Here is a 26,635-nt window from a genome sequence, read left to right on the forward strand (position 1 = left end):
CAGGTACATATTCCTTGGTTTAATATTTTTTTAATTAAAGAAACTACCACATTGGTTTTTTCGAGCATATACCACGCGCATACTTGGCGCCTTTTTTTACTTTTTTTGAAAAAGGTAATTTTATCGAGTTGTATGGACTACGCGCAGGCAGAGAAAACATGTTGGGCCGAAAGAAAGAGATAGCGACTGGTGACGACCAAGCGCTGTCTCTTTCTAACCAGTAGTGTAATAGAGAATGGAAAAAGAGCAATGGCCGTCATTTCGTTTCCTCTTCGTCTAACCTAACCTAAATCGAGGGACACTTTTTCATGGCTTCCATGTACGGATCGCGCAGTCCATACTATATATCGATGTCCAGAAATCATCTGAAGAACCCAAGACATGATTTTGGAAGACCCAAGGACCTCACTCTGGAAATTGGCCTCCGTCTTGGGAGTGGATGGAGACTGTGGCCTCTGGGAGGCCGTACATATTTCAACAAGACGGCGCACCCGCTCACACGAGCCATTTAGTCCAAAATTGGCTCTCAGACAACGTCGACATGTTTTGGTCGAAGGACTTTTGGCCTCCTAACAGTCCCGACCTAAACCCTCTGGACTACTACGTGTAGTCGAGAGACACACCAATAAGTCCAGGCACCCCAACGTCACCTGCCTCCAGGCCGCTATCGAGGCAGAGTTCACGGCTATGAACCGCGATCATTTGAAGGCAGCGTGCTCGCGCTTTAGGGCGAGGATCGAGCAGGTGATAGAGGCGCAGGGCGTCTATATAGAATACAAGTTCTTAGTAAGGATCCGTTAAGTGAGATATAACGGCGTTGTTTTGTATCTTTGTATATTGGCTTAAATAAACAACTTTTTGCATAAAACTATTTTATCCGGATTCTAACGGCGCACCCTGTACAAAGAATATTCGTATATAACCAAGGATCAAGAAACAGTATACAGGGTGTAACAAAAGTCTGGAAACGGTCGAATATTTCATAAACTATGCATTTTAGAATGAAATGTTTCAGACAAAAGTTGTTTGGTTCGAAGAGGCACATAAGATGGTGTCATTGGTTTGACCTTGAGTGAACATGCCAAAGTCAGAAAGAGTTCAACTTTGGTTTTTTAAATTGAACACCCTATTTATTATTGCATATCCTTGTAGCTTACCTCGAGAGCTTTCCAAAACACTATATGAAAGTATTTTTTCGCTCATTACTCTGTGAGTTATGAGGCTTGAAAGTTATTAGTACCGCCGGCATTAGCATTACCCAAGGTGTACCGCATGGAGGTTGCACGGTCGGATTTACACCTCGTGTGTGTGTGTGTGTGCGCGTGTGCGTGTGTGCGCGTGCGTGCGTGCGTGTGTGTGTGAGTGCGCGCGTGTGTGTGCACGGCAGGGATCAGGACCCCGGGGCTCGTCACTGCTCCGGTATTTCAAGACTCCAAACCCTCCCTGCCGTGACGTGTATTTGTTGTGCGTGCGTGCGTTTTGTTTAGTTGAGTAAGTGTTCAAATTGACCTCCGTCTGCTGCTTGACAGTGGCCTAGTCGTAGATAAAAATTATTTAAAACATTTCGTCTCATCTCTGCCGAGATAAGATCGCTTTGCTGTATTATACGTTCCCTAAGGTCTACAAGGTTGGCAGGTTTTGTTTCGTATACATTATTTTTAAGATATCCCCCAAAAAAATAATCGACAGGTGTAAGATCTGGTGATCTAGCAGGCCACTCTATTTGACCACGTCTTCCTATCCATCGATTTGGAAAAGTATTATCCAAAAATTGCCGTACTGCCACTGCATAGTGTAGCCCTGCACCATCTTGTTGGAACCAAATATTTTCTATGTTCCCATCAAACATATTTTCAAGAGCGGGTATGACTTCATTTTGCAATAGCTCCTGATAGATCGCCGCGTTCAAATTCCCATTAATGAAGAATGGCCCGACAATATCACGTTCGCAAAAACCCGCCCAAACGTTAAGTTTTTGGGGATACTGCGTGCGGAGGTCACGCATCCAGTAAGGATTTTCATCACTCCAATATCGGCAATTATGCTGATTTACCGCTCCATTTCATTCAAAAGAAGCTTCGTCGGAAAAAATTATGTGATCGAAATAGTTATTATTATCGTCGTATCGACGCATCATTTCGTCGCAGAATTCATTTCTTCGATCAAAATCATCTTCCGATAGCTCCTGAGTGATTTTAACTTTGAAAGGATGCCATTTCTCTTTCACTAAAATACGATGAATGGACATTGTACTAATATCATGCGCCTGTGCTGCCTTCCTCACAGTAGAATGAGGATTTTCGACGAATGTTTGCATCACTTCTAAACTCTTATCCAAGTTTGTCGCTAATTTTGGTCTGCCAGTGCGTTGTCGGTCCTTGACGGATCCTGTTTCATCAAATCGAATGACCGTTTTCTGGACTGTAGACTTCGCAATTGGTTCACGATCTGGATAAGTATTGTTAAATAAAGCAGCTACTTGTTCATAGGATCTAACGCGGTCACCATATCCTCGCATCATCAGTAAAGTAATTCTTTCTCTTTCGGACAATGCCATCCTGGATGCCACTGAAATTTCACTCAGTTGCTTGATAGTTTGTCGCAATACGAAGAGCTGGATGTATCTAGGACAGGAAAACGTTCGACTACAGGTCAAATCAGAACGATTAATGTAGCTAAACTTTTATTGGAAAAGAACTCTGAAAAGTATAATAAGTATGCCCGTAGTCGAACGTTTTTGGATAATACTTTTCCAAATCGATGGATAGGAAGACGTGGTCAAATAGAGTGGCCTGCTAGATCACCAGATCTTACACCTGTCGATTATTTTTTTGGGGGATATCTTAAAAATAATGTATACGAAACAAAACCTGCCAACCTTGTAGACCTTAGGGAACGTATAATACAGCAAAGCGATCTTATCTCGGCAGAGATGAGACGAAATGTTTTAAATAATTTTTATCTACGACTAGGCCACTGTCAAGCAGCAGACGGAGGTCAATTTGAACACTTACTCAACTAAACAAAACGCACGCACGCACAACAAATACACGTCACGGCAGGGAGGGTTTGGAGTCTTGAAATACCGGAGCAGTGACGAGCCCCGGGGTCCTGATCCCTGCCGTGCACACACACGCGCGCACTCACACACACACGCACGCACGCACGCGCACACACGCACACGCGCACACACACACACACACGAGGTGTAAATCCGACCGTGCAACCTCCATGCGGTACACCTTGGGTAATGCTAATGCCGGCGGTACTAATAACTTTCAAGCCTCATAACTCACAGAGTAATGAGCGAAAAAATACTTTCATATAGTGTTTTGGAAAGCTCTCGAGGTAAGCTACAAGGATATGCAATAATAAATAGGGTGTTCAATTTAAAAAACCAAAGTTGAACTCTTTCTGACTTTGGCATGTTCACTCAAGGTCAAACCAATGACACCATCTTATGTGCCTCTTCGAACCAAACAACTTTTGTCTGAAACATTTCATTCTAAAATGCATAGTTTATGAAATATTCGACCGTTTCCAGACTTTTGTTACACCCTGTATAATACCTTTATATGGTAATACATTTGGTCGAAATCTTCTTGTACCAATTGAAAGGTCAAAAGCATTTTCACTGAAGTATGCCGAACAAATTCTTCCTCCAATTAGAATTGACTTCGTAGATAGTTCTAGTATATCTAACCATAACTGTCTTATTATTTCATTCTTTGGAAATCTACAAATTAATTCGACGTGTAATTATATATTTTATATTTTTATCATATTTTATAAGATATGATCCGGTCTTACCGATGATATGATATATTCAAATTTCTTTCTTCTTTTAGTCTTCCTAACACTGGATGGCTTACAGTGCGATTTTTGCACTGTTTTATGATGCACTGTGGCATTATGCGACACAGAAATTTATATATATAATAAATCGGATATTTTTGAGAAATCAAACAATCAAGCAACACAAAATCTATTTATATTTCTCAAAAAGTGATCGCACTATAACCTTAAAAGATCGCAGACAATCACCAATGCGGCACCAAAAGTACCACGTGACCATAGCCCTCCCGTCCCGAAGCGGCTTCACCCCCCGCGGTTACTACTCCGTCCCCCTATTCCTATGTCTATGGAGCATACATATGTGAGTCTGAACCTGAAGCTGAATTGGAAAAACGGAACGTCATAATTTTATCATACGATATCTCAAGATAGACTGCACCAATCTTATTCGAATTGGTTGCAATCGAAAGCTTGCATCCACATTATGTTATTGAAAGTGCCGTTTAATTTTTAAATAAGGCTTTAGTTCCTGAGATATTTTAATCGAAAGTTTGTGTGACGTGAAATTCCGAATCAAGAGACACGGTAGTGTCTTGCGCCAAGTTCACGCGCAGCGCAATGGCAGCGAGAGACGGACCGTGGATCTTTACGCTAGACGACTAGTTGAGACTAGCCGAGATTTTCGGATTTAATAACGCGTGGATCGATCGAGTTAAGAACAGGCTCAATCGATTCTGCGTACTCGAATTATAATGAAAGTGTTTTTATTTTTCTCGTACATGCCCGGTGAAGGGAGATATTACGATGCAAAGTCCACATCGTGAAAATTTGTATTAAGAAACTCTCTTATCGTCGTCGTCGTCGTCGTCGTCTTGGTCACAGAGACCGTACAGTTCACCTTTTAACCACTAGACAGCGTTTACGGCAGTGCCGGCATAGAGCTCTAGATATGTACTTACGTACAAGAGTAGCGCAAGCCCCGCCATGTTGGACCTAACTGCAGGTGCGCGAAATATGAACGAGATCTCTATCAACTGGCGATTTCTTATCTCGATGTTTGAATATGGATGGAACAGCATTAGGCTTTAGTTTTCGTCGTCCGTCTATTCTATTTTGCTCATATTGATCAGGAGTGAAATGATTCTGAAACGTAATGTCATTGTACAAGTCTGTGCATTCTCTAAGAATAAAATTATATTTTCTTCTGTATCGTGATATGATATGATCTCATTATCTATTACGCGGCTGCTTTTGTTAATTACATATAAATATTATGTTCAAATATCTTATAATATTGTAAAATACTGTAATTACTAGAATACCTCACATAGTCTGCTGTTGTTACTCGGTATCCAGTCTTTTCGTTCGATTCTACGAATCCATATAGCTCTACGAACAGGATCTCTTGGTAAACAGTGAAAGAGCTTTCCTGTTACCTGCTGCGAAAAGCAGTTCATTGCACAACACTGTGGCATTTTGCCCACAAAATTAACTCACGTCTCACTCACGTTTTATGTTAGGTTACAAGTAACTCTGTCTTCTCATTGGACGCCAAGGTGATAGGTCCAACATGGCGGTCAAAAAGGGAAGGGAGCCAATAGGAAAATGCGGTTGTTGGCATTGCGAAGATCAAACGTTTGCGCTACTCTTATATGTAAGTACATATCTAGAGCTCTATGCCAGCACGGTTGACGGCTCCGCTTAAGAGAGCAATGCGCATTCTAGTATTTGTGATTCTAGAAAAATTTGACACGATAGATTAAACTTTATTTTTTCCGATGAGTAATTATATTGATACTGGGTGTCGACTTTTTTTTATAATATATAGGGTGTCCAATTCAGATGTGGACGAGGTATTGAGGAAAGGAGGTTGGGGAGGTGTTAGACTAGGAGAGAGGAAAGTATATACTTTGGCGTACGCGGACGATATGGCACTTCTAGCGGAAGATGAAGAAGGAATGAAGGGGATGATAGCGAAGATGGAGAAATACTTGAAGGAAAAAGAACTGGAGGTAAATACGGAAAAAACGAAGATAATGAGATGCAGGAAAGGAGGGGGGAGGTGGTGCAAAGTAGGATGGAGGTGGGAAGGCAAGAAGCTAGAGGAAGTGAGGGAATATAAGTATTTGGGTTATAAAATAAAGGGAAATGGAGAACAGGATGCACAAGTTAAAGATAGGGTGAAAAAAGGAGCAGCTATTTTGGGGAAAGTATGGAGTTTGGGAAAAAGAATGTTTGGAGGAGATTGGGAAAGGAGAATATGGTTATTTGATAGGTTAGTATGGTCAGTGATTAGTTACGGGGTAGAGATTTGGGGATGGAAAGAGAGGAAGGAGATAGAAAAAATACAAGAAAGATATTTAAGATGGATAATGGGGGGTAGAAAGGCAGACACCGGGATACTTAGTAAGAGAGGAGGTACAAAGAGATTTATTGAAGGGGAGAGCAGGCATAAGGGCATGGAATTATGAGAAGAAGTTAGAGAAGGGAGAAGAGGGGGAGCTGGCAAGAGAATGTTGGAAGGAAATGAAGAAGAGAGCGAAAGAGGGAAGAGTATTAAAGGGATTGGAAACGGAAAGAAAAGAATTTATAGAGGAGAAAGGATGGAAAATAGAGGAGATAGAGGTGATGAGGGGAAAGGGACAAATAAGGGGAGAGGATATATATGAAAGGGAAAGAAACATACAAAGGGAACAGAGGTGGAAAAAGATAAGAGAATCGAGATACAATAAGTGGTATGGATGGGTGAAGGGAGAGGGAATACCGGGATATTTAAAGAAGGGATGGGGAGAGAAAAGGTGGCAAAGGGTGGCGAGGTTTAGATTGGGAAATGGAATGAGAGGGAGGAGATACTGGGAGGAGGAAAAGAGGAGAGAGTGTAAGATATGTGGAGAGGGGGAGGAGACATGGGAACATGTGTGGGAGGAATGTACGGATTGGGGAGAGAGGGGTACGTGGCAAGAAAGGGTGTCGGAGATTTTGGAAGAGGAGGGAGAGGGGAAGAGATGGATGAGGGAGCTGGAGGGTATAAGGGGGGAGAAGAATGAATGGAGGAATGAAAGTAATGAAAGTAAAGATGGAAAGGAGGAAGGAATGAGGAATATTGTAAACGGAAACGGAAGTTCCATAGGTTAGGGAACTAGTAAGCGGTGTGTGTGTGTATAGAGAGAGTAGGGTTAGAATTAAGTTAGGTTAAGTTAGATTAAGATAGAATTAAGTTATGTATTGGAAATTTGTAACCCTAAGGGGAATCAATAAATAAATATATATATATATATATATATATATATAGGGTGTCCAATTTTTAATGACCAAGCGAAACAATTGTATTTGCGATTTTATAATATACTGGTTGTCGACTTTTGATTGTAATATATAGGGTGTCCGATTTTTAATGACCAACCGAAAAACTTGTATTTATGATTTTATAATATACTGGGTGTCGACTTTTGATTATAATATATAGGGTGTCCGATTTTAATTGACCCGAAAAACCCGAAAAACTTGTATTTATGATTCCAGAAAAATTTGACATGATAAATTAAACTTTTTGTATTCCGATAATTAATTACAATATACTGGGTGTTGACATTCGATTATAATAAAAAAATAAATGATATCTCACAAAAATTACCTTTTTTGAAAAAAGAGGAAAAAGGCGTCAAGTACACGCGCCAGTCGCAACCAACCAAATAAAAATTAATCTATTAAACAAATGTATATACATATAAAATTAACCAAGTAAAAATTAACTTATTAAAAAAAATGTCTTATATAAATCTATAAAAAATATATCGGAAAATGGCGCCAAGTAAAACTTTACCAGTCACAACTAACCAAATAAAATTTAATCTCTTTAAAAAATGTCATATACATATAAAAATAAAAAATAGTAATGTTAAAGAACTTGGCGCTGCTACATCATCAAGTAATACGTTAACTGACAATGCTAACTAATGTTTAAATACGTTAATTGACAGTGTTCACTAATGTAACATTGTTATTTACTTAGTGAATATTGTTTTATGTAGCAGCGCCAAGTTCTTTAGCATTACTATTTTATATATATATATAAATATATATATATGACATTTTTTTAAGAGATTAATTTTTATTTGGTTAGTTGTGACTGGTAAAGTTTTACTTGGCGCCATTTTCCGATATCATATTTTTTATAGGTTTATATAAGACATTTTTTTTAATAAGTTAATTTTTACTTGGTTAATTTTATATATATATACATTTGTTTAATAGATTAATTTTTATTTGGTTGATTGCGACTGGCGCGTGTACTTGAGGCCTTTTTCCCCTTTTTTTTCAAAAAAAGTAATTTTTGTGAGTAAGCTGTACGGTAGCGCTCGACATTAGCAGTGACTCTCATCGCTCGGAACCTTGTTCTTTATGTACTTGGCGTCGCGTCGCTACCGCGTCACTTGATTTAGTAAAAGAAAAAGATGTTGACTGATAAGGAAGTTAAAAGAGAAAAGCAAATTAATATAGTTTAATAGAGGGATTTTATTTTTACATTTCATTCAGCAGAATGTTTTGCTCCCGATCTTATGCTTATTTCTTCAAACCTTTTTGTTAATACCTTTTTTATAAGAGGTAACCGGCACTTAAAACTTTAGGCGTCACTCTGAGATACGTTCTTGATAACATATGTGAACGTTAGAGATATCGGAGCTGGTAACAGTAATCTGCATATTTATCGTAATAGTATCGTAATAATAATATAATATAATATATAATATAATTGCTTATTTACCGACAGGAAATTCTCCAACGATGTAAAGGGTTCATATACTTGAGTTTCGCACATAAATTTACTTAATTATTAATTATTTTACTAATAGATATTAAACTGGATGTATGAAGATGTACAGAGAGAGATAGAGATTTTCTTCAACTTAATAATTTCTTCTGTACGATTATACTTTAGAACTTTATTTCCTCTTCACTCATTTGTCGTAATAACGTAAAATACGACATTGCTTTACTAAGTATCTGTTGCAGGCATAAATATTACAATTTATACTCTCGCATAAATTATATTGGTAAGCAAAGAGATTATAATATAAAAGCATATGATATTGTTGTGCCCGGAGGTGACTCTATTGTGGAGCCACTCGATCTGCCGGGCAGAGATGCCAGAAATGAAGTGCGGTAGCATTGGGTGGGGAATGCAGTGGGGATGGTTTCGCCACGCACTGACATTACACATAGTGTGCGACGCGAAATCATCCCTACTCCATCCCTCACTCAATGTTACCACATCCCATTTTTGGCATTAAATAATTGATTGCAAAACACATTGCAGCAAATGAAATTCTGCCAGTGAAATTTTAAAGGAAGACATTTGTCGCGCTACTTACTCCCATAAAAGTGTCCAAGGATATAACTGTGACATAGCCAGCAGTTAATGTGCATGGTCGACGTGCTCTGATCATAATCATAATTAGTCCTTTTCTCAAAGTCTTTCCTGGATCATTGTTGGATAGAAGATACCACTTAGAGTTGTAAGCAGCATCGGAGATAGCTGTACTTTGAATAATGATATCGTTACACGTCCACGTATAAATGAATAGTTGGATAAGGCCGCCCACGAAGTGGCATGCAAAAAGGAATTTTCTAACAGCCACATTCGTCTCCTGTGAAAAAAAACAGTATAAGAAGTTTTATAAAATAGAATAACGCGCAGGAGAAAAGTAAAATCTGTATGAATGTACAAGGAACTGAAATCCACCGAAGCAGATAACTATGCTGGAGAGTAGTAATTGCCCGAGCAATATGACGGCAAACGCACGTTGCATGTTCCGCACGTAACATATGAGTGTCAAGTGCTGCTGAATGCAATTCTGTAATTTCTTAAGCGCCATCTCCATTATATTCGGAGGGCATTCTCCGTTTACTGTGTTCTCGATACATTTTTCGACGATGACTTCCACTTTATGGGCTAAAATTTTCAGCTGCGCGGCCACGTGAATGTTGAACGTGCTTACAAAGTTGTCGAAACAACACGTACAAATACCCGAATGTATTGTAGAAAATGACTGTAAAAGTGATATCAGCAATGAAATTGAAATTTTGTATATTGAGAATACAAAATATTTTCAAACTCGTTTTATTTAAAATTTATTACCTGTATAGTGTAAGTGACTTCGTAATACGGTGAGTGATACGGAAAATCGAACCACAATTTAAACGGTAGTATTTTCTTCGTTACATTCGTTTCTTGGATTTCTATTTAAGACATAAATGAAAATATCTTCTTGAATGCTATGCAGCATTGCTCTGTGAGTTTTGGGAGTTCGAGAAATAAATAAGTTTGTCAATGCAGAGCAGAAAACGAGAATTATACCAAAGAAAGGTGCGAAGATGTAATTGAATGTTGCGATGTAGACGATAAATGTGAAAATGTAAACCATAGTCATTCCTAATTTATCGTATGTTTCCAGGACTTGAGCACCAAATTCATCATAGGTGGTACTCCAAAAATTTTTTTCAGCAAAACGTATCAAGTCAAACACTATATCGCGATAGAACATGAAGCTACCTAACTTTACTAATATCATTATAAGCAGCAAAGTTGTACACAAGTTGGATGTGACAGCCTGTGAATAATAAAAAATTAAGCAAACACATGTTCCCTTTTTATGTCCTAATTATTGATTAAATGTAATTCTAATAAATAATGTTTAATCCCTACAAAAACCTTTTTAAAAAAAGAAAAAATATTTATGCCAAGTACATAAAACGTATCGAACTTTTTAAAAATAGTGTAATTATAAAAAAACAACCTTTCTAAAAAAGTGTATTATGAAAATTTATTTCTTCAAAAATATACATGAAATCAATGCAATTAGCCAAGTATATCATTATTTATTGAAAAGTGAATTGTTCACAAATGGATATGAAATAAAATTTATCTAGTATTTGTTTAAAAATGGATGTTGTCAGTGCAATATCCAAAACTTATATACAAGATGCATTCACAATTAATCCAAAAAGTATATGAAACAAGTTGTATACATTCAAAAGTATATGCAACACAAGCTTAACGCATCCATTGTCTCTTCACGCAAATTCTAAGTCACATAAAACGGGCTTAAACTGACTCAAATGATCAACGGAATCATAGTGAAGCAAAAAACTTGGCGTGCTCGGGTTGTATTACGATGTAATAGCTCACCATACAAAATACAGTACAAATCAAGATACTGTTACTCAAGTTTATAAGAATTTTGTAAGACATGTCCAATGCGATCCGGGCACGCCAAGTTTTTTGCTTCACTATGATTCCGTTGATCATTTGAGTCAGTTTAAGCCCGTTTTATGTGACTTAGAATTTGCGTGAAGAGACAATGGATGCGTTAAGCTTGTGTTGCATATACTTTTGAATGTATACAACTTGTTTCATATACTTTTTGGATTAATTGTGAATGCATCTTATATATAAGTTTTGGATATTGCACTGACAACATCCATTTTTAAACAAATACTAGATAAATTTTATTTCATATCCATTTGTGAACAATTCACTTTTCAATAAATAATGATATGCTTGGCTAATTGCATTGATTTCATGTATATTTATGAAGAAATAAATTTTCATAATACACTTTTTTAGAAAGGTTGTTTTTTTTATAATTACACTGTTTTTAGAAAGTTCGACTTTTTAAAAAAAGAAAAAATATATACGCCAAGTACATAAAAACTCCCAACTTGTCAAAACTCAAAACTAAATGAAATCAATAATTAACTAGCCAAGTATCTAGAAGCAGTTTGAGTATTTTACCCAAACGTTTTCCATGCATACTCTTTTATCGCATGACGACACTGAAGTACTTGGCGTGCCCGAATCACATTAAAACGTCCTGTCCTACCTATAAGAAACACAAAATCATTTGCGAGTCATTATTGAAAATTATGAAGATACAAGATACAATACAAATTAAGATATTGTACAAATTTACAAGAATACATGACCACTGCGATCCGGGCACGCCAAGTACTTCAATGTCGTCATGCGATAAGAGAGTATGCATGGAAAACGTTTGGGTAAAATACTCAAACTGCTTCTAGATACTTGGCTAGTTAATTATTGATTTCACATCAAGCGACGCGGTAGCGTCGCGACGCCAAGTACATAAAAAAGAAATAGCCGCATGAGAAATAGCCGCTTGATACGGCACTGGCGCGGCATCGTCGAGGCGCTACCAAGTAGCTTTATCTCGAGTTTCGCCTTGTCAGATTTTCCGATAAAATAATCTCGGAAATGAAGTTCGTAACAGAAAATCTAATGATACTTTTATTATATAATGTTGATACGATCTTTCGATTGCGACCAATCCGAGTAAGATTGGTGCAGTCAATCCTGAGATCTCGAATCAAGTTCATGTAAAATGACACTTTCGACTTCCAGTTTCAGTTTTCAGTCTCACATACACACAACACATTCAAAGAGAGTTTGTCCGCCAAGGCGCGTTTTCATGTATATAAATTCCAAGCGAGTTTGTCCGCCAAGGCTTATCGTCATGATTCCTCCCAAAATAAGAATGGCTGTGATAGGTCAATGTTATTAATCACTCTCAGTGTGATCAAACTTGCTTCAATCAAAAATGATATTAATATTTAATATACCTAATTCTGAAGAAGAAGAAAGACCGTGAGAGAGAGAGAGAGAGAGAGAGAGAGGGGGGGGGGAAGACCGCGCGTACATGAGGACGTGTGAGCGTGCGTGTACGTGTGTGTGTATGTATAAGACTGCGGGAATTACAGATAACCTAAACGTCCTAAACCTAAACTGGGGCCGTGTTCCAAAATTCACTGCCAGCGTTGAAACTCTATAGTTTATGTCACGTACACTATAGCTTTTCAGCGCTGGCAGTGAATTTTGGAACATGGCTTGTGTATAACCTAAGCGTGTGCGTGCGTGTTCGTGCGTGCGTGTGAGACTGCGGGAATTACAATTCTTCTCGGACTATCTAAAATTCCAGTAACATGCGGGGATCTTGCTGTTAATTTTATTTTTTGTTACTTGGTGATTATTAATGTCGGTAAGTTACATGACAGATTCAGTACCGGAAGGTCGCAAATGGAAAACATACTTTGTAAACATACTTTATTGCAATTCTGTTAGCACACTTCCGTCAATATGCAACATTTTCACCGTTCTATTGTCAGATCTGCTCTAATGTTGTCGTCAATTTGATTGTGGAATATGTTCGTCAGATTTGGTTCACAGTGGAGACCAACTGAGGACACAGTAGGCTCTGGCTTTGGCATTATAGTTCCGCTGATATTTGTTTCTCATTTGGCAACATCCCACAATCAAAATGTTTGCTGGGTAATATCACATTTAATTATATGTATATGTAATATAGTATAGTATATGAACAATATCATGTCATGATTTCTTTTCCCAGAAAATAAGTATCATATCACTCTTTATTCCTCTTCAGCCACTTTTGTTGTCCATTGGTGACGCAGCCACAATGCATCAGTAAAGAAATGTCCATCGGCAGCGTAAACATAGACGGTCAAAATTATTGAGCACGTCTACAAAGATTTTGTTTGAAGATTTGGGAACCGAAGAAACACGCGGAGAAAACTCAAAATCCAGAGCACGTGATACCAGTTAACAAACTTAGTTAGCATCTTTACACACACACACACACACACACACACACACACACACACACACACACACACCACACACAAATATCTGGTCATAAATTTGTTACTTTATTTCAAGTAATTTGTATATTTGTTTGCAGGGAACGTTAGTTAAATTATCGAAATCTTCCAGTAAAGAACTTCTGACTTCTGATAAACAATTCTAATAATGGCACGGATGTCATTATGGAATAGGTTTGAATCGAAGGAGGAAGCTCAAAAATGGTTAAAGCTCTTTTTGGCACAAATTAACGATCATTCGAGGTGGAAACATGCCACAGAAGTTATTAAAAGAGTATCTAACATTAAAAGTACAAGAAACTTTTATTATTAATAAAAGACAAATTCTTTATATGATGAGACCTTTTTAATAGGTAAATATGTTACATTTTTATTCAATTATAACATTTGACGAGATCTCTCAAAATTTCAAATTCAGTCAATCATTTATTACTTACTGTATCTTTCATTCCAGAATCGATCCCGTCGAATTATACATTCGCAAAGGTCTACTGTACATACAAACGATTTTTTATCTTACATCTGGTACTATTTTAAACAGTTGTAGTTCCATGAATAGTCCAACAAGCTTGCGTTTATGTTCACTGAACATCAGCGGTGTGTTTAAACAAAGTGGTATTACTCTAAAGCCTTATTTAACTTCCTCTAATATTAAAAATAACGTGTCATAGTGTCGTTACAATTTTTTTGAGAAAACCGTAAGTGCTGAATTATTGTATCATCATATCGCTAAAATAGGCTCCTATCGTATGTGAATCTTATTACGTCTCTTTAGTGCAATTTCTATTTTAATAAGATAAAATAAGAGTAAAACAAACACGGACAAAATGTATGGTACGAATTTACTCGGATAGTGTAAAGCGTGTAAAAAACATTGCGAAAGTATTCGAAAGACGTTATAGATTGTTTGAGCTATCTTTTAAAGTCTTCCAAATTGTTGTGTTTCTAAATATACACGGCTTGTTGAGAAACTGTGCTTCGTGTGTTAGAGAGTGTGCTATTTTTCACAATTTCATACAAAAACGAAAATTCGCATTAAGGCGACTGTCAGATAATAAAGAAATCTACATATATGTATGTATGTAGCAAATAAAGTTTTTTTATATAATCCATTATGCTTCGTTCTTCCAATGTTAAGTTTGACTTGTTCGCTGATTCAGTTATCTGTAATTATATTGGGTTGTTCGGAAAGTTATTTCGTTTTTTCAAGAAAATGAAGGCGGTTTTTTCATATTTAAAATCAATTTTATTCATGATGTATTGGCTATTTTGTTCCACTACCTTTCGCCATCCTTCTGGCAACTTTAAGATTCCACGCTCATAGAAGTCCTTTTCCTTATTGACAAAACATTGAAGCAAGTGATTTTTGACGCCTTCATTTGAATCGAAGTTTACATTGTTCAAAGAATTTTGTAGAGACCGGAACAAATGGTAATCGGATGGTGCCAGATCAGGAGAGTATGGTGGGTGTGGTAGCACATCCCATCCAAGCTGTAAAAGCTTCTGGCGAGTGACCAAACTTGTGTGTGGTCTGGCATTGTCGTGATGGAATACGACACCTTTCCTATTTGCCAATTCTGGTCGCTTCTGCTTGATGGCAGCATCCAATTCATCCAGCTGACGATAATACACTTTCGAATCAATCGTCTGGTTGCTTGGTAGTAACTCGAAAAATACGATTCCCTTCCAATCCCACCATACAGAAAGCATGGTCTTCTTTTGATGAATATCTGCCTTGGATGTCGATTGAGCAGGTTCATCTTGCCTGGACCATGATCGTTTTCGCTTAACATTGTTGTAAACAATCCATTTTTCATCTCCAGTTATGATTCGCTTCAAAAATGGTTCATTTTCTTCACGTTTCAACAATGAATCGCAGATGGTAATGCGTCGAATCAAGTCAATTTCCTTTAAATTGTGTGGAACCCAAATATCGAGCTTTGAAACGAATCCAAGGCGTTTCGAATGATCGTAAACGGTCGAATTCGATAAATTTAACTTTTCAGCAATTTCGCGTGTTGTTATGCGACGGTTTGCATCCACCAGAGCCTTTATTTTCTCGTCATCAGATTTAATTGGCCGACCTGAACGTGGTGCATCTTTCAAATCGAAATTTCCAGTACGAAATTTCGAAAACCAATTCTGACACTAACGTTCACTCAATACATCTTCTCCGTACACGGCACACAATCTTTTTCTCGCTTGCACTGCATTTTTACCCTTTCGGTAGTAAAAAAGCAAAATATTACGAAAATGCTCACTTTGATTTTCCATGTTTGATGTGATGCCAAACAAAAATTACTTGACAGATCGCAACACAATAAGATACTAAATGACGTCTGAAATGTCAGTTGTCAAAATATAAACGAATTGCCGCTAGAGTAAGGTTAAGTATTGAGGAATGCGACTAACGACATCTCTTTGTGAAAAACGAAATTACTTTCCGAACAACCCAATACATAACATGATTAAAAAACTGATGAATTGCATTAAAATGAATTATATTAAAATATAAGTATGATAAATAAGTAGTAAATATTAAATTTTTGATGCGTGAAATATAAAAGAATGTAAAAAATATTATTATAATAAAATATTATATCATAATGAAATATTATTAAAAATTATTTAATACCTTCTTTTTTTGTCGCACCTCTCATGTATGCACCTCTTCTGCCCCAAAAATAATGTGGGGAGGACAACCTGTACAGGAAGCGCATAAAGTGCTCCTCTTGTCGTTAGACACCCGCCCGAGTTCCCCTTGGCCTGTATTCTATAATAAGAAAAGTAAGTAAAAACTATTTGTGTGTGTGTGTGTGTGTGTGTGTGCGCGCGCGCGCATATCAAGCTGTTTTACTTATTTATTTATTACTTACGTGGATTTATGTTTTCATGTGTAGCAAGATTGGCAGGAATACTAGTCGAAGCTACTGTGACTTCAGGCGACGTAGCCACGGAATTTTTCGAAGTCCAAGCTGCTGCGATGTTAGGCGAAGTAGCTACAGCATTTTTGGAAGTCGAAGCTACTACGATGTTAGGCGAAGTAGCTACAGCATTTTTGGAAGTCGAAGCTGCTGCGATGTTACGCGAAGTAGCCACGGGATTTTTAAGAGAAGTCGAAGCTGATGAGATTTCAGGCGAAGTAGCCACGGGATTCTGAGCAGCCACGGGAGCGGATATTACGTTTTCGAAATCATCGAAATCTATGTCCAACAGCATCTAGAATTAAAAAATATAATATATAATAACCCACACAGCAAAATATATCAGCTGACATAATCGCATATGTATATGACTACAATTTTAAGTCATATCTGAGATATTTTATTTTCAGATATTCACAGAATATCTGTAGGATATCTCATAACTCTATATCACATTTTTCTTTGAAAAAGATATCTGTGCAACATTTGCACATGACTATCTTTATTCATACCTGATCGAAAAGCATAAATATTTTTAAGACGTCTCTGAGATATCTCTACGACGTTTAAAAACATATATCCCAGGCAGCCTCTGGTTCACCAAGCGACCGATAGATGGCCAGGCCAGGCGTGACGTTCTCGCAAGTAACATTTGCGTTATCACCTTATAAATAATCCGGAAAACCGATCCAGTACTCTTTTCTTCTTCTCTTCTTTTGGACTCTTTTGAAGTAAATAAAGAGTGCGTAACTTCACTTTTTCAAAAGGTGAAATTTTATTACTTTTCGACGTTTAAATAAAATGGTTATGAAACGTTACGTCAAAACGTTTATGAAACGGCTTTGAAACCTATATGCGCTGCCTAGGATGTCTGGAATATATTATTTGTCGTGATTTTTCCGTTTTGAGAAATAAATTGCATATAATATCTGCTTTTAATGAGGCATACATATCATCTATATATACAGAATCAGATATCACATCTGAGATGAAATTATCATGACTTTTTATAATCTTGGAGATGTCTTTGAAATATTCTCATGATATCTTGACAGTAATTTACAATCAGATATTCTAACATTTAGATATTTCCTAGATATCTTTGTGATATATTTTGCTGTGTGGGAATAATATAATAATAATTAGAAAACTAAAAAAATATAAACTACATGTCGTTGAAAGAAGAAACGATACCGTGTAAATGGCAAAATAGTAGAATTTTACAGGAGAATACGGTGTTATTTACGCAGTATTGTTTCTTAGATCCTAAGCACAAAGATTATAGTACTGTTTCCAAATCGTACACGTAAATTGATAATAGAGAAAATACTTATATCTTCTTCCTTTCTTCCATCCATCTTGATGATAGATTTTTACACGAGAATACGGTCTTGCAGCACACTCTTGGATGAAACACGATTTTACACGAGAATACGGTTTTGCAGTACACTCTTGGATGAAACACACGAAAGACAAAACAGTACACTCTTGGATGAAATACACGAAAGACAAAATCGTTGCTCGACCCGTTGAAAGACAAATGAAGTTTATGAAAAACACGAGTATTGCAACGTTCTTGTAATTCCTATCGGTAGCGCTTCCAGACCGCAATCCGCTCAGCGCGCCCCCATCTATCGTTCATGTTACGTATACTGTAGAATAGAGCGCGCTGATAGCAGTGAAGAAATGTGATGCGGTAGCATGATCTATGGGCGAAACCATTCCTAACCAATGCTACCGCAGCCATTTCTTGCATCATTGGCTAATAGTGTTGTAATCGTTAATCGGACGGCGGCTGTAGTATCACTGCTACATTTATTATTAAATATTCGATGATTAGGAATTCATCCTCAATAGGTATAATAATGTTATTTACTTGAAATAATTTTGTGAATAATTGTTGATTAAAAATACGTGATGTAAATAATTTTCTCTATAGCTTTTGGTAATATAAAGTAATAAAGTAAACGTGTATATAATTATGACTAATTGATAAAATTTATCTGATTTTATTAAAATTGTATTTATTTGAAAAATATATGGTAGCAGGAAATAAATAACGCGTGTTTCTTTAAATGTAGTATATATTTCGTAATTTAACTTTGAATTATGCCTATTGTTATTTCAGTCATAATTGAGGACAAAATCGATTATAATCGAGGACAATATCGAATTTAATCGATAAACTAATTGTGCGAGAAGTATTTGGGTAAGTAATATGTTAAAGATACACATACACATTAAAATATATTTTTGCATAATAGTAATAATACATATTTTTATTTGCAGGTGACAATGGAAAAAATATTATATTTAAAATTATTATATCGGCTGCTCAGGCGCTGTGAATCGGCTGCCATAAGCGCTGAAGTAAAATATCGGCTGCTTTTAGCGCTGACTTTTGGCTTGTTATTGACTACATTACTATTGATTCTTCATTTACCTTAGGTAGAAATACTTATTAAGAGAATATATTTTGTATTATTTTAGTATATAATTTACCTTCTAGAAAATTATTAATATATTATATATTGTTGAATATTTACATGATGCAGATTACGTTTAAAGACGAACAGTTAAATGATACTCATATTGATTATTTTGGACTGTTATTAAAGAATTGTTCAGAGTATCATCCACGTGAATCATGGAGAATGCAATGTCCTGAAACGATCGAACCAATTCTTAAAGATCACAAACATATTCAAATATTGTATAGCTGTAGCGATACATCTAATTTAAATGGGCATGGGTTTGTAATTATTATGATACAAGAAGGATTTATATTTATGATTCATTAAATTTAAAACGGTTGCATAAGCACCATAAGATATATCTTGAAAAATTATATCCTTTTTATCCTTTTGAAAAAAAACCAGTACAATTTCCAAAAGTTCAAGAACAATCTAGTAGTCATAATTGTGGATTTTTTGCAATTGCCTTTGCAGTATCATTGTTATTTAATGTTCGACCAGATACCGTTATGTATGATGAAAATTTAATGCGTGAACATTTGACGCAGATGTTTCAATTAAATAAATTGGAACATTTTCCTCGAATTATAAGACCTGATGATCCAAAACAATTGTTTTCTTTAGAGGAAATTCAAAGAAGAAAAATATTAGCTAATAAAAGACGAGAACGTCGACAAAAAAAAATCAAGATTCTATAAATATTTTAAAATTGAAACACGATACAAATAATACAATAAAAGAAAATAAGAATATATCAATGAATGTTAGTTGTAATATAACAGAAATAAATATCCCATTTAAACAATCTTTCAAGGAAGTTTCCGATATAAATTCTGTTGAAAATAATTTGCCAAGTATGCATACAGACAACATACAAATAATTCTTAGAGGTGAATGGTTAGAGGATATTCATATTGATCATTTTGGATCATTATTAAAAATTATATCAGAATATGAACCACAGGAAACATGGAAAATTCAATGTCCTGATCGAATTAAGCCTATACCTAAAGATAAGAAACATATACAAATATTGCATAGCTGCAGCGACATGACAACTAATTTAGATGGACATTGGGTTTGCAGCTACTATGACACTAAAATGATTTACATTTATGATTCATTAAATTTAAAACGGTTGCATGTGCATCATAAAATTTATCTTGCAAAATTATATCCTTTCTATCCTTTTCATAAACAACCAATACAATTTCCAACAGTTCAAAGCCAATCTAATAGTAACGATTGTGGTGTTTTTGCAATTGCATTTGTAATGTCACTTTTATATGGTTTTCAACCAAATACAATTATGTATGATCAGAGTTTAATGCGTCAGCATTTAGTACAAATGTTAAAATTAAATAAAATAGAACATTTTCCTACAATTGCAAGACTTCATTCAGAACAACCTATTTCTGAAAATATATTCAATCAAAATAGTGTTAAACATATCACAACTGAGGATTCAAACACTATCAAACATGGTGTAAAAAGAAAAAAAAATTTATTAATGTACATACTAATAAGAAGCAAAGAAAATATGAGGTTTATTCCAAATCGGAAAATGTTTTGCCTTATAAGACAAATATTAATTTACCTGAAAGGAAAAGTATTGCTAATAAAAAATATTATAAATTACATAGAGATAATTTGCTAGCAAAACAGAAAGAAAATTATGAAACTCGTAAAAATGATTTACTTGAAAGTAAAGGTATTTATAATAAAAAATATTATAAATCACATAGAGAAAATTTGCTAACAAAACATAAAAAAATTATAAAAATAATTTACATTATTGTAGGGCTACCATATATATATCGAGCATATATCGAGTATAAGTAAGTCGGCGAAGCACCAGAGAGCGATGCGTCATGACGTGAGCCGCGAACGCATAGCGTCGCAGTGAATAATTGTAAGATGAGACTACGAGTGAAGGAGTGAGAGAGAGAGAGTGAATTCCAAAAAGCGTTTTATCTAATCAAGCGATGCGGATGTTATAAGATGATAAAGAAAGAGTTGCAGAGCCGAACGGCAGAATCGATGAGAGAAGAGTAGCGAGAGACCCCGTGAGAGTAAGACCGTGCGAGAACGGAGAATCGGTTGCGTGTGGTGTGACGAGTCTTTATCTTGTACTAACATATATATCATTTTTATATTTTATATTTCATGTCTACAACGTATATTACAAAAAATATATACTGACATACACTTATATAATTTTGTGCATGGAATACCACATTATAAAAATGAAAAGATTATTCTCAATAAAAAATATTACAAATTGCATCGGAAAGATCTGTTAGGATACAAAAAAATTTATAATAAAACACATAAAAAGAAATTATGTAATGCTAATGATATGTTACAAAATAATGTAAAACTAAAATATAATAAAGAAAAATATATTAGAAATATATCAAAATTTCTCAGAATGTCGTCATTATATGAAAACAGATTAGAAGCAGAGCGTATAGTGAAATGGTGTTTCTACTAGAGCTCCCTAATACACGTGTACCGAACTACACGTATAATTCGTGTATTTACCTTTTCTTTGTTTTAACCCGTGTTTTAATCTATACACGTGTACCCGTGTATATACGAGGACACGTGTCCTTGTATACGTGAATCGTGTATGTGAAGTGACACATCGGTTGCCAGGTTCACACCGGTGAGTCTTCAGTCAGACGTAAATAACCTGTGTCACATTCACAATAAATATGAAATATCGCAAAAGTTGAGTTTGGCAATACGCTACCCGTAAAGGAGATAAAGCATATTGCGAGCTATGCGATAACACAGCAACAATGAATTCTCCTGTACTGGCGGTACTACCGGATCTTTGGGAAGACATCTGATGACAGTACATGATGTTCATAGGGAAAGTAACACAACGCCCAGTGAACAACAGTATGTTCCTTCCTAAATAGTTATTATCATTTTATACCGTAAAAGAAAAATGAAAATTTGCTACTTGATGAAGAAACACACACACACACATATACACTGCAGGTTAAAAGTTTTCGGACACTTTCAAAATTAACTTATCTACACTCACTCCCAAAAAAAGCGGTACACTAAAATTTAGGGAAAAATTTACCAACCTTCAAATGATCATAACTTGGTAAATAATGAAGATAAAAATATGTTCAAAAATGCAAAATGAAGCTTCAAGTATCCACTTTAAGAATATTTGAATGGCAATTATAGTCGGCCATTTGATTCAAAATGGCGGATGACAAAATGAGAGGATGCAAAAGTGATAACCGAAAGTCCGAGTTTGTGACGGTGCATGGCGTGAATTAGATATCGCAGCCTAATGGGACCAAATGCAAATGAAAATATAGTATTATCTTTAAAATGCTTTTTACCGAGCTCGATGCGATCATTTTTCGCTGAGTTGTGCAACTTTAAAAAAGAAAACACTCTGTTAAGTAAATTTGGAGTATCTCAACAAAAAATGATCGCATCGAGCTTTGTAAAAAAGCGTTTTAAAGATAAAACTCTATACTTTTATATGCGTTTAGTCCCATTGGGCTGCAATACCTACTTTACACCATGTGCCATCGCAAACTCGAATCTTCATTTATCAATTTCGCATGTGTGTGCGCGCGCACACACACACCACAAGGAGGGTTTGGAGTCTTAAATTACTGTGGAACTGACGAACCACGGGGTCCTCATCCTTGTGATACACACACACACACACCCCACAAGGAGGGTTTGGAGTCTTAAATTACTGTGGAACTGACGAACCACGGGGTCCTCATCCTTGTGATATACATACACACACACATACGCGCGCGCGCGCACGCACGCGCGCACACACCTACATACACCTACACCCACACACGCACACACCACATAAGAAGGATTTGGAGTATAAAGAATAATGAACGCAGCAGTTGGAATTATAAAAGAACTAAACGAACCGCAGGGTTTTCTAATTTCTTAGGCCTTGCTGAATCGACGATATTGCAAATTCGAAATTGAATATCTCGGTACCTAACTATCCTAGCACAAAATTTCAAAAACGGTTTTAAAGCTTTGAAACCCTACTTTTCGCAATTTAAATCGAAATTGTGCACGAGTTTTTTAAAATGGCGGAAAGGGAGAGCATGCGAAATTGATAAATGAAGATTCGAGTTTGCGATGGTACATGGTGTAAAGTAGGTATTGCAGCCCAATGGGACTAAATGCATATAAAAGTATAGAGTTTTATCTTTAAAACGCTTTTTTACAAAGCTCGATGCGATCATTTTTTGTTGAGATACTCCAAATTTACTTAACAGAGTGTTTTCTTTTTTAAAGTTGCACAACTCAGCGAAAAATGATCGCATCGAGCTCGGTAAAAAGCATTTTAAAGATAATACTATATTTTCATTTGCATTTGGTCCCATTAGGCTGCGATATCTAATTCACGCCATGCACCGTCACAAACTCGGACTTTCGGTTATCACTTTTGCATCCTCTCATTTTGTCATCCGCCATTTTGAATCAAATGGTCGACCATAATTGCCATTCAAATATTCTTAAAGTGAATATTTGAAGCTTCATTTTGCATTTTTGAACATATTTTTAACTTCATTATTTACCAAGTTATGATCATTTGAAGGTTGGTAAATTTTTCCCTAAATTTTAGTGTACCGCTTTTTTTGGGAGTGAGTGTATATTAATTAAAATAAATGTGTAACTGTTTAAATTAAAAACACGAATATTCAATGTATTTTAATAAAAATTAACTTAATACAGCGATATTAAGCAGCGATAAATTACAGGCACGATCTATCAGATCATGATGAAAACGCGAGCGTTGAAGAAGAACAAAATAATATTAGAGAAATTGAACAAAATCAGATAGCTGTTCTGTCCCAATCAAGTTCTTCAAGATCTTCTGAATCTAATCCGAAACGCCAACGGAAGCGCAACATACAAACCAACATTGTTTTCAGTATAGAGCGGAAGGAAGGAATGCTTGGTGTATTAATTCCTTCTGCTCTACACTGAAAACAATGTTGGTTTGTATGTTGCGCTTCCGTAGGCGTTTCGGATTAGATTCAGAAGATCTTGAAGAACTTGATTGGGACAGAACAGCTATCTGATTTTGTTCAATTTCTCTAATATTATTTTGTTCTTCTTCAACGCTCGCGTTTTCTTCATGATCTGATAGATCGTGCCTGTAATTTATCGCTGCTTAATATCGCTGTATTAAGTTAATTTTTATTAAAATACATTAAATATTCGTGTTTTTAATTTAAACAGTTACACATTTATTTTAATTAATATAGATAAGTTAATTTTGAAAGTGTCCGAAAACTTTTAACCTGTAGTGTATATGTGTGTGTGTGTGTTTCTTCATCAAGTAGCAAATTTTCATTTTTCTTTTACGGTATAAAATGATAATAACTATTTAGGAAGGAACATACTGTTGTTCACTGGGCGTTGTGTTACTTTCCCTATGAACATCATGTACTGTCATCAGATGTCTTCCCAAAGATCCGGTAGTACCGCCAGTACAGGAGAATTCATTGTTGCTGTGTTATCGCATAGCTCGCAATATGCTTTATCTCCTTTACGGGTAGCGTATTGCCAAACCCAACTTTTGCGATGTTTCATATTTATTGTGAATGTAACACAGGTTATTTACGTCTGACTGAAGACTCACTGGTGTGAACCTGGCAACCGATGTGTCACTTCACATACACGATTCACGTATACGAGGACACGTATACGAGGACACGTGTATACACGGGTACACGTGAATGAAGATTTCTAAATCCATGTACACGAGTTACGTGTACACGTGAATATTAAAACACGTAAACAATCGAGAGCTCTAGTTTCTACACCAACAAACTTGATATTATTCAAATAAGAAAAACCCTTAATAAGTGTAAACAAATAGCTGAAGTATGCTTAACACGTGCAACAGAATTTTCTACATCAAATATTATAGATTATATGAATGTGTTTTGTGGACAGTCTAAGCATACTGCTTCTACGGAATTATATTTTGCTGAAACTACATATCGTATTTTCAATTCTTCTAAATCAATTATAATGAATTCTGAAGGTAAAGCAATTAACATTTTACCTCTTGTAAAATCAGAAAGTAAAAGTAAAAAAGTGTGGCGCTATAGCTCTCTTTGTAAAATGGAAGATATCGTTATTAATGATTTGAAATGTTGTTTTCAGGAATTATTAAATTGTACATTAAACAATGTTCATAAATTTCTATATCATACTTATAATTGTTTCAATAGATTACGGAAAGATAAACTAGGTCATTCTCATGGTTGTTATATTAACTATAAATCATGTGGTTCATGGTTTTTAGCTATTGAAATAATATCTCCTCATTATCCTACAATACGGTGTATAAAAAGATTAATGTATGATTTAATTAATAGTAAAAAAATTAAATGAATTGAACAAAGTATTAAATGATTTCAATGTAACTGTTCTTCAAAATATTTCGATTAAGGCACAAGAAGAAGCAAAAGCCTTTATAAATAGCTCTACAGAAATAAATTTAAATGAAGATGAAATTAAATCTCAATATGCTTTAGCCTTTAAAGCATTTACGAAACGGTCAATAGATACTCCAACACATGTCTGTATTTCTTGTACAAAATATTGTTTCGAAAGAGACATTATCAGGATAAAAATTTATGAGAAGAAGTGTATGACAGTTTGGAATGATTTTATTACTAACATGAAATTGAAACTTAACGAAATTTATATTATTTGTAAATATTGTAATCGATATTTCAAGACTAATAAAATGCCTCCAACGTGTGTGTGCAATAAACTCGAGGTACTACCTGTACCAAGATAAATAGAAATATTAAATGATTATGAACGAATTCTTATACAACGAGCAAAAGCATTTCAAACTGTGCAAAGGATGAACACTGTAATGAATAAAAATTTACCACATAAATATATGGTACCCAAAGTAAAAGGTAGAACATTTCATTTGCCGTTGCCATTGACAGAAACGTTAAAAAAATGTGTCCTTCTACAGAACCTATTAATTGGAATCATGAACTATATATATTAGTTCGTGGTATTCCAACTAAGGCGAATTTAGTCTGGGAATGGCTAGTGGATATAAAAAAAGTATGGGATGCTTTAATATGGTTAAAAGAAAACAATCCCATATATTCAAATATTATATTACCAACATCTCCTAAAAATTTATTGTGTTCTGAATCTGAATTACAGAATGTTGAATTTCAAGAAGAAAATAGTTCTAAAATTATTAATGATAAAAAGAAAGAAAATGAAGAAAATGATAACGAAAAACATAAAGCATTATTGACGCAAATGTCACAATCTGATCAATATTATGAACAAGTTACAATACATCCTATGTATGAAGAAAAGATTAATGAACTTGCAACTACACTTTATCAAATGAAGAAAGTTCAAGATGTTCCATTAGATAATCGTGATAAAAATTTAGATATAAAATGTTTCCCTGATGTATATCCATATGGTATCAATGGACAGCATGAAAATAGAAATATTCGAATAACTGCTTCTGAATATATTAAATTAAGACTTATGTCGAAACATCCGGAATTTGGATTAAATATACAATTTCTTTTCTATTTGTTACATGATAATATACGACAATTAAATGCTGGAATTTTTCATAAAATGAATGTTACTAATCCTCGTGAAAAATATACAGCCGCTACTTATTTGGAACAACTATCGAAGCAGCAGTTTGAGTCTAATTTA

The 26,635-nt window shown here is 35.4% G+C and overlaps 1 protein-coding gene and 1 long non-coding RNA gene across 6 annotated transcripts in view; one reads left to right on the forward strand and one right to left on the reverse strand.

Annotated features, from left to right (window-relative positions):
• LOC105280018 (odorant receptor Or2) overlaps positions 1–26,635 on the reverse strand; it is a 36,385-nt gene that overhangs the window by 2,332 nt on the left and 7,418 nt on the right. For 2 of the 5 annotated variants that reach the window (XM_011340185.3, XM_011340179.3), the window contains exons 2-7: positions 10,154–10,406; positions 9,935–10,035; positions 9,522–9,845; positions 9,168–9,443; positions 8,561–8,799; positions 8,291–8,478 (exon numbers count right to left, since the gene is read on the reverse strand). In XM_011340185.3, the coding sequence (XP_011338487.1) occupies positions 8,731–8,799; positions 9,168–9,443; positions 9,522–9,845; positions 9,935–10,035; positions 10,154–10,406 (1,023 nt within the window). In that variant the 3' untranslated portion in view covers positions 8,291–8,478; positions 8,561–8,730. Of the gene's footprint in view, positions 1–8,290; positions 8,493–8,560; positions 8,800–9,167; positions 9,444–9,521; positions 9,846–9,934; positions 10,036–10,153; positions 10,407–26,635 lie in introns of those variants that run through there. The other 3 variants (XM_011340183.3, XM_011340180.3, XM_011340184.3) reach the window with 3 other exon arrangements.
• On the forward strand, positions 12,865–13,699 carry LOC105280017. The gene is made up of 3 exons (XR_894043.3): positions 12,865–13,141; positions 13,257–13,444; positions 13,572–13,699. It is a non-coding gene; the product is annotated as an uncharacterized LOC105280017 (long non-coding RNA).

Source organism: Ooceraea biroi, chromosome 6 (genome assembly GCF_003672135.1).
Source record: "Ooceraea biroi isolate clonal line C1 chromosome 6, Obir_v5.4, whole genome shotgun sequence".
In the NCBI taxonomy this organism is placed as follows: Eukaryota; Metazoa; Arthropoda; class Insecta; order Hymenoptera; family Formicidae; genus Ooceraea; species Ooceraea biroi.